The sequence below is a fragment of the Clinocottus analis genome, unplaced genomic scaffold, assembly GCF_023055335.1.
Source record: "Clinocottus analis isolate CAN_PGR_092001 unplaced genomic scaffold, fCliAna1.0.p SCAF_10, whole genome shotgun sequence".
In the NCBI taxonomy this organism is placed as follows: domain Eukaryota; kingdom Metazoa; phylum Chordata; class Actinopteri; order Perciformes; family Cottidae; genus Clinocottus; species Clinocottus analis.
Window position 1 is genome coordinate 7,033,584 of NW_027175821.1, and position 9,869 is coordinate 7,043,452.

At 42.1% G+C, this 9,869-nt stretch overlaps 1 protein-coding gene across 1 annotated transcript; it reads left to right on the forward strand.

Annotated features, from left to right (window-relative positions):
• Positions 1-1,393: 1,393 nt before the first annotated feature.
• On the forward strand, positions 1,394-9,268 carry mtnr1c (melatonin receptor 1C). The gene is made up of 2 exons (XM_068582946.1): positions 1,394-1,604; positions 8,406-9,268. The coding sequence occupies exons 1-2, from the start codon at positions 1,394-1,396 to the stop codon at positions 9,266-9,268; spliced, it is 1,074 nt and encodes a 357-aa protein (XP_068439047.1).
• The last annotated feature ends 601 nt before the right edge of the window (positions 9,269-9,869 follow it).

A 9,869-nucleotide genomic window follows, 5' to 3' on the forward strand; every position in this document is an offset into this window, starting at 1 on the left:
TTTTCGTGACAGAGATTTATGTCCCTTTTCTGAAGAAACGAACAAGTTTATTACAATATATGCAAACATACTGAAGAATAAAATGAAATTTGCCCAAAAGAAAATTTCTGCATCCAGTATTTTATAGGAAACACAGATGAATAAATAATAGAAACAGGTATGTTTGATTGTACAACTATCCATTTATACGTTTAATGAAATATATCATCCTTATAGTTGAGTTATGCAAGACTTAAGCTATAGTGTCAATTTCTCTGCTGGAACCAGGGTGTCAATATGTCCCTGAGGCAGTTTAACTGCCTGCAAGATATTCCAAAATCACTATTTAAAATGATTTGAAATCTATTCTTATAGTTGTATGACCAGTAGAAATACCACAATATGCTCCATGAAATGGATTTAGTCGGATTGATACAGAGTATCTGTGCAGCTCAGTGTTAAAGCCACTTAGAAATTTGTATTTTTTAATTTAATTTAATATGTGATTGAGGTTTAGCAGCCAGCTATTTGCAATAAAGTTATTACATATTAGTTGTATGTGATTTTTATTTTTATTTTTATTTTAATTGGCTTTTATCCTGGAAGTAATGTACTGTCAATCCGTGATGAGCTGCCAACAGCCCTGTCAGTCTGCAAAAATATTTACTCTAAAATATGAACTATGTTTTTGTCTGCAGACATCTATTGGACACATGAAGGCGCCATTCCCATACACATGGAACGAGAGGCTGAGTGTTTTAATGAAGATGAGTAAGCAACCTGACAAGTTGTAAACCCCACAATAAATACACCACAGTATTCTTGGTCTTACTCTCCAAAAACCCACAATTAGTTGGATCTTCGTGTTGTTATTTGATGAGACGTGTACAGAGAAGAGGGTCAGGACGCAACGATTGCAGACGAATTATATTTTGGAAACTGCAACCTCACTGGTTGATTTTTAACAGGTTCATAAAACATGCTGGCAGACATAATTGAACACAATTATTGTCTTTATTGATGACCTAAAAAAAAAAAAAACAACAACACTGGACTCTCTATCGCTCTGAAAACTCGCCTCGCACTCCGAGCATTGCCATTACGCACAGGAGAGGCTCACATGCCTTCTGGACGAGGCTTCGCGGGCAGAATACAGCCGCGCGCACGCCTTGGTGAGTCAAGAGGACCACACTGAGGACGGCGGTGAAACGCGAGCTCCTGGGCTTCACCTTTCAAATTAACTTCTTCTGCCATGAATGCGGTCTATTAATATTCAAATTATCATGTCAGAGTTCGCGTCTTCCTCCCACTGCTCCACAGGCGGAGCAGGAGTATCACCAAGTTCAAGACTCCCTCCAGATCTGTAGGCTACACCGGAGCATTCCGACCATGGCCTCTACACCTTGAGGTGGAGATGGATTTGGATCTGGACTTTGGAGAGGTGATGGTTGAGAACGGGTCCAGCTGTTTGTCCCGGAATGAGAGTGACCGCGGGGTGAGCGCTTCTTCCACCGGCGTTTCCACTGCGCTGGCCAGCGTGCTGATCTTCACCATCGTGGTAGACATTCTGGGCAATGTCCTGGTCATCATGTCCGTGTACAGGAACAAAAAGCTTAGGAATGCAGGTGAGAGATGAAGAAACGAGAGAGTGTTGACTTTGGAATAGAACCAAAAGATATATGCTGATGGGAATGGCAGCTTTCATTTGGAAATGTGTCTGAATTAAAGACAAGCAGACACACAAAACACATTCAGTTAATCAAAATGAATGTGAAAGAATGTGTTTTGTTATTTGATTCAAAACGTGTTGAACAACAGACTCTTTAATCTGCTCAAAAGGAAAACTATCTCTGTCTGAATGGCTTTCAGTAGGTGGGATGCCTTGCTTTCCTCTCTCCATTCACAACTATAATTATGTAATATAACTTGTAGCATGTGACCTCTGCTGACAATCAGGCTGCTATTGAAAGTGCGTCTCCAGTCTCAGTGGGATGGAGTTTTCACAGCTTTGCCTGTCTGTCTTCATATTTCTTCTAACAGAATAACACCTTATTCCCCCCATCTGGCTTTATCTATTGTTCATCAGATAAATCCTCCTTGTCAGAACCTGAAGTGTCCCATTAGCAGGTGACCAATGCTGTTGCATACAAAGCCCTATTGTTACATTTGAAGCGTCCAGACAGCAATGTGAAGGTGAAGAACATATTTATTACGATCACTTTTTTTTTGGGTGGGGGGGGGGCATTTTTCTTTCTTGAAGAATATGTCATCATCATTCATTTCCTTCCTTTGCTTGGTTGCTGACTTTTCCAGCGTCTCGCAAGACTTGGAAATGAGTCCATAAATCCTTAATTCTGTTTTCATGAACTATGGGCCTGCAAAAAACGAATATTTTGCTGAAGGAAGGAGGGTATAGGGTCTGTCTTTCCTTGCAAATACACAAATAATTCATGTTTAAGTCCATTTTGTATCTATTAGTTTTATATTCCTAATCACAGCAAAGTAAAGTAACTGAACAAGAATACCAGTTTTTAAGAAACATGTAATACACACGTAATATACTTGGCTCACACTAATTACAAGACAGTATTCATGAAATGATCTAACTTCATGATTTAGTTTTCCAAAAATAACTGCGCAGAACACTGAGCTGTGTCTTCCAGGGGCTGAAAACAGAACAAAGAGTTTAAAAAAAAAACCCTGTATGTTTGACATTGTGCTGCTTTGAACTTAAAGGTACGAGACATCGATCACCATTACACTCAGCAGCCCATACGGTTAAAAGAAAAGTCATGAATGCCTGCTGCTAAGGCAAAAGTCTAAACTGTGATCACAACATGATGCTAATGAGCACATGCGAACCATAGGCAGCAGGATTTTAATTACAACTTCAAATACTTTGCATAACACATCTAATGTGTTCCTGTGCATAGTAGCCAAAAGCCGCTTGGCGAGGAGTTTAGGAGCCCGAAGAATAATTGAATTATGTGGTTTGCAAAATTGCCACAGTCGACTGGTTTCAAACAAAGAGGCCAGGAGTAAATGACTCGTTCAAAAGTCTTCTCCTGGCCAGTGGACTACAGACACTGCAGTGATTAGTGACCTCGGGTCACTCTTCTCCTACTTTAATTGGACTGACTGTCACACGTGAGTCCTGACCAGTGTTGCTGCAGGACTCTTTTTTTTTTTGGTCCTCGATTGAGTAGAAATCTAAAACTTCAGCGAAACTTTGTGTTTCGTTAAGTGAGTGAAATTGTTCCGTTATCATCAATCTCCTCTCGGTTCTTAACAAGCTCTTCATGGGTTTGGCTCACTTTTTCTTATGACTTTTTAATTGTACTGAGGGGAGGAATGCACAGGGTACTGGAGTATCTGGGACAAGTGAGTGATATTCTGAGGTGTTACAGCTACAGTGGGTGATGGATACACTCACACATGTATTTTTGTGGAATCAGGCAGACTGCTCAAAACATCCCATCTCCTCTCTCACACACCATTCAGACTGCTGGTTGGCTTCTACACACTGCAGCAGGACCTTTCCACTCTGCTTCACTTGCCTTGCCTCCATATATCGCCTCGCTATCCACCAATGAACACCCCAACCCACTCCACACACACATTTTTTTTATGCTGCTCCATCATCTGAGTGATTAATTTGTCCTTGATATCTTTATATATTTCTGGGGAACTGGTACCATATGTTCCATTTTCAAAGGTTTGCAGGTTCTTTCAAGTGTGTAAATGTAAAAGGATCTATCCAGTGAATCTTCAAAGGGTAGAGCATGGCATAGGACTGCCAATGGGGTGTTAACACTGGAGTTTCCCACTGGGGTTAACCATACTAAAAATACACCCTGAAAATGCACTCGTGTGTGTGTGTGTGTGTGTGTGTGTGAGAGAGAAAGAGAGAGAGAGAGAGAGAGAGAGAGAGAGAGAGAGAGAGAGAGAGAGAGAGAGAGAGAACGATGATGGGGAGCAGATGGATAATAATAACGAAAGAATGAGTTTGACTGTGTGTGTGTGTGTGTGTGAGTGTGAGTGTGTGCGTGTGTGTGTGTTTGTATGTGTGTGTTTGTATGTGCATGTTCGTGCGTGTTTGTGTGTGTGTATGCGCGTGTGTGTGTGCGTGTGTATGGGTGTGTGCGTGTGTGTGTGTTTGTGTGTGTATGTGCGTGTGTGTTTGTGTGTGCATGTATGTGCGTGCGTGCGTGTGTGTGTTTGTGTGCGTGCATGTATGAGTGTGTGTGTGTGCGTGCGTGCGTGCGTGCGTGCGTGCACGTGCATGCATGCGTGCGTTCGTGTATGTGTGTGCGTGAGTGCGTTCGTGTATGTGTGTGCGTGTGTGCAGCTTGCACCCCATTTCAGGAGCTGTGCGGTTTGTAAGGGTTCAAGATTGAGTTGTGTTAAATGATGTGCCGCATCCCCTCAGTCACTACAATCATGAAGAAAACCTAAAAACCGGCGTGTCCAGAGGGGCGTGAATCCAGTCAGTGGACTGAGTGAGTCAAACCAGAAGCCAGTTTAAATTGAAAGCACATATCCAGAGGGGATATCAATTAGCACACTACATTAAACATGTCTTCTTTTCCCAACGTGACATTTAGATGTTGTAATGTTGTTGAGGCAGGATGTTATCAGGTTGGGATTACTTGACAAAACCACACCTGGATAAGATCAATGCACTGTTATGTTTGAATTACATCCATCAGGGGGCTGTTCTGTTTCAACTGTGCATTATTCACTATCATCCTTGTGTTTCCGGAACTACGCTTAACAAGTGAAACGCCGCTGGACCAGACGCTGCTTGTGTCCCGACGGTCTGCTTCCTCTCAGGGCCCGTGAGTCTTATTGTCTCAGACACGAGGGATCTGATTGGTAGATAGCTTTTGATGATGACTGTGACGCTTTCGGCTGGGCTCATGGCGGGCTGCATCACCAAAAGGCAGCTTGTGTCATTTTCATGTTATACTTCTTGGAAAAAAAATCTCCGGCCCCTTGAAGACGAGTTCACGAAGTCGTCACTACTAATTCATCAGCGCCAATGCCCTTGCCAAAAGGTTATTGTTGCTTATTAATGATAAGACTGACTGAGTAGAATATAATCTAATTTGGGATATTCACTTTGTGGTCGTCGATGCTGATGTTCAGCATCAGCAACGTGATCCAAGTGATGCCAACCCTCCTACACATCTTTATGATTTCATCAGCCTTTCAAAGGTGTATAAATATAACCGGGTGAATTAAAGCGCAGTGGATCACGTTTCCTGTCAGAGCAGTGAGAGTAATAGGATGCAGGCGGTGGGCTTGACATTCGAACGCAAGCCTTTGAGATATAATTGTGCACGCAGCCTTGCAACTTGTCAAATTGAAAATTGACTCTGCTTTTGTCTTGCCTTTTGCTGTGTTTGAACTCTTGCACATGTATCTTCATTATCTAATTGTGCACCCGCATCACGTCTTTTAAATTTTTTTTTTTTTACCATTTCTATTCCCACTTTTATTATTATTACTTGTAACTATTCAGCTATAAGGAAGCAATATGCCATAAATAATAAATATGTTGTAAACCGAGCCTGTATTAATACGCAGGTCTATATGCCCGGTGGGAAGTTGTGTCTGTCTCATACATTTTCTGAATAATGCTGCAGCGTGGTGTGTGCTGGATGATTCCGGTGACATATATATATATATATATATATATATATATATATATATATATATATATCTTGTTAAATTCACGCGGAGCAGAATAGTTCCCCGGTGTATTATTTTGATTTCGGTTTCATTAGCTACAAAAAGTTCTCTGTGACAGAACTTCTCACTCTGGGAAATCCACATGGTGGTCGCTCAACTCTCGGTACGCAGAGACTTTAAAGCAACACTCAGTTGACTTGATGCAACTTTTTTTCCCATGGTTGTTTTGTGAGAGTGTACTGTAAGATCAGATAATTACAGAGCCACTGGTGTCAGAGAAGTTGAAGGTTGCAAGTTCGCTGTCTCCGACGGCCTGGAACTAATCAGCATTCAGGTGAAGCTCTATTAAACCCACACTCTTTGATAATAATGGCTCCCAAAGTTGTCAGCAGGAAAGAATACTGTTGTTGTTCAGCTGTTTTACACTTAAGCAATGATTGTTCTCAGCGCTGCGAGTTTGGGTGTGAGAAGCATCGGGCCGGCCAAGTTGTTTAATTAAACAGTGAGAGGTAGTGGTTGGACCAATGTTTTAATAATAGATGCCAACAAAGCAAAGACAGTCATCTGGCCGCTTCACAGCGAGCCTCTCAGCGGTGTTTTAGCACTTACCTCATACTTTTGATGATAAAAGGGTGAGAGGGTTCAGCCAGAGAGAGCTATGAGGCTGGAGCATACCCGGTCCAGCCGGCGCACATAGCACTGAGCCGCATGATGTCAGCAAGGAATCAAACCTCTGCACAATGACAAATGCACACAGTGAGCACCGTGAGCGTCACAAATACAATCTGACAGATTCGTCCACTGAGCAGACTCGAGGATAAAGAGCAAATGCTTTTATTTTTATCTCCGTGGGCCTGAGAGATGGCTTGTGCTGTTGTAGTAACTTGGAAAATGACTGTATCTGATTGTGGAAAAACACAAGACCAACATCTGACTTTCTTGAAAAAATAAAACATATCAGAAGTCCCCGGTTAGCAAAGTAGGAATATAATGACATGATTATGATGTTGTGTATTCGTTTTTTTCTTCTCTTTGTGACCACATTCAATGAATGAAGTTCAGCCAAGTAAATTCAAATTAGACATACTGTCGCTGTGCTGTCCTCGGGGTGCAGGGGTTGTAACAAGCTTTGAACGGATTGATGGCCAACATGTGTTTTAAATCCACTCCCATCATATCTGCCAATCAACGCTGTTGTTTCAGCTGTTGTGTGAATGAGCAGGAGGCTTGCGCCTTCACATTTCACCTTCAGAATGTAGTTTATGTTACATCAACCCTTGAATAACCCCATTGTCTGACAAATTGTTTTGATAAAACGAGGCACATTATGTATAATCCTTTACAGATTATTTACGGAAACCATAAATGTTTATATTCTTACCAGTGACATAAAGATGTACAAGAAACTGGTAGAGTTGGTAATAGAAAGCAATGTTTATCAGCTTTTTGGACTTGTTGGATATTATATAAGTACATGTATAAGTGCATAAAGAGCTATTTCTGTTAAAACTAGGTTAACTGTATTTAATGACGGAAAATACTGTGTTTACGCTCACAATAGTCCCTTTCTTGTACAATGTCAACACAAAACTTATGGGAAGTAAATTTAACTTAAATTGTGGCTCCACTATACTGCATGTTCTTGTTATCTATTGTCTTAATCTTATACATTACAAATTGATTTATTGTTTTATTGCCTCACCCCCAGAGCAGCTGCACTGTAACAATATCAGACGTCATTTTCTATGATTCATGTCCTTCAAGGACACCCAGTGTCACACAACCATCATTGGACCTCAAGAGAACGAGAACTTGTTTGGAAGTAATTTGACACTAAAATCAGGTCCTGGTTTTATGTGCTCCTCAACTGAACGGCCTGATTTATACCTCTGCCAATACAACAAATCTGTTCTGTGACGTAATATATGTGTGTCGGGAAACAAGTTCATAGTTTATGTATGACGGGAATCTACAGCCATGCTGGCGGCCCTTTAGCTCGCACTGCCAACATGTTGCATGCTGTTGTTCAGCAAGTTTGATCTCACCTTCGCCATTTTAGTTTTTAGCATGTTAGCATGCTAACATTTGCTAATTAGCACTAAGCACAGAGAACAGCCGAGGCTGATGGTAATGCCATTCGTTTTGCAGGTACTTTAGTCCAAAACGACATTGGCGGTGATATAATGATGACCCCATGATGGTATTAGACAGAAAATGAACGCATGAACAGAATGATGACATTATTTACATAAACCTTAATCTCTTTACAGAATAGGTTATGGGATCACCCAATTCAGTGGGATTCATCCTGTGGGCACGATACATATCTGTGTCAAATTCATGTCAATCCACTCAATACTTAGTGGGCTATTTCACATTGAACTAACAGTGGTAGACTGACTGACAATGAACAGAATAAATACAACTTTAAAGTTTAAAAAACTGTTTCTGTGAGAACAAAGGAGGGTAGCAACACTCAGGAAGCTGCGACAATAAAGCAACTGCCTGGGTCCATATCACTGCAGTGGAGAATACACGCTAAATGCCTTATCAAAATGAGCTAGATAAGGCACAAAGCTGCTCTTCTATGGTGGTAAACACAATCACACCTCCAGAGACACACTTTATTTTAACCCGGAGCAGAACATCAAAAGGGAGAACTGTCTGCTTTAATCATTCACCAGTCTGGGTCATGTTGTGTTCTATTATCTAAACCTCTTCTGCTTCTCCAGGCAACATCTTCGTGGTGAGTTTGTCGGTAGCAGACCTGGTGGTGGCCTTGTACCCGTACCCTCTGGTCCTGACTGCTATTTTCCATGATGACTGGACCATGGGTGACCTGCACTGCCAGGCGAGCGGCTTCATCATGGGTCTGAGCGTCATCGGCTCTATCTTTAACATCACGGCCATCGCCATCAACCGGTACTGCTACATCTGCCACAGCTTTCACTACGACCGGCTGTACAGTCTGAGGAACACCTGCTTCTACCTGGGCCTCACCTGGCTCTTGACAGCCCTCGCCACAGTGCCCAACTTCTTTGTCGGCTCGCTGCAGTACGACCCCCGTATCTACTCCTGCACCTTCGCCCAGACGGCCAGCTCATACTACACCATCTCAGTGGTGGTCATTCACTTTCTGATTCCGCTGCTGGTGGTGTCATACTGCTACATGAGGATATGGGTGCTGGTGATTCAAGTGAAACATAGAGTTAAACCGGAGCAAAGGACCAAACTGAAACCCAGTGACGTGAGGAACTTCCTGACTATGTTTATGGTCTTTGTGTTGTTTGCAGTGTGCTGGGCTCCACTGAACCTCATAGGCCTGGCAGTAGCTATAAACCCAGTGAAAGTTGCACCCAACATACCTGAGTGGCTCTTTGTCACGAGCTACTTCATGGCGTACTTCAACAGCTGCCTCAATGCCGTCATATATGGACTGCTAAACCAAAACTTTCGCAAAGAATACAAGACAATTCTTTTGGCTCTTTGCATCCCTCGTTTGCTCCTCATGGAGACCTCCAGGTGTGCCACAGAGGGACTGAATAAGCCCTCGCCGGCTTTTACAAACAATAATGTAGCAGAGTTAAATGTATAATCGTCATGTTTTACTGGGAAACAAGCCTCATTGTGGATATGTGCCATATTTCACCCGGTGCCTTTCATAAGATTTGTGTGATTTTCCAGTTGTAAAGATGTAATCATGTTTTCCTTTCCAACCGTGTCAGACCCACAGAGATAAACAATATATTGTATCACCGGCACATTGTGCTCTCTTTGTGATCCTGCTCTCTATTTAAAAACAGACCACCTGGTTAACAAGCAAGAAAAAACATTTAGGTAACTCGTCAGTATTTGTCCAAAAACATTCAGAGATGTGGGCACTTCCCACCGGATAGCTTATTCTTTGGATCGGAGACTTCTACATGCCATCATCTGTACATCGTGTGCAGCAGAATGACTCACTGCCTATTTGCACAGATCGTTTAGGAGTATTCCAACACCATGGTGGAAGGGGAATACATGTATTTTCTATTCCCACCATGTCTCTGTGCTTATGAATGCAGCATTACCGATTGAAGATTCTAAAGGTTGGTTGTTCCCCTGTAGCTGACACATTGTAGCTTCTGTAAAAGCTAAGATGAAGTTTGTATTCCATATTTCATTCTGAGAGCATATGCATATCGCAGGCTCCTTCT

Excerpts from the sequence above, each read along its gene's own strand:
- mtnr1c (XM_068582946.1), top strand. The coding sequence starts at position 1,394 with ATGGATTTGGATCTGGACTTTGGAGAGGTGATGGTTGAGAACGGGTCC. Across the intron at positions 1,605-8,405 it reads CAAAAAGCTTAGGAATGCAG|GCAACATCTTCGTGGTGAGT; the intron begins GTGAGAGATGAA and ends CTGCTTCTCCAG.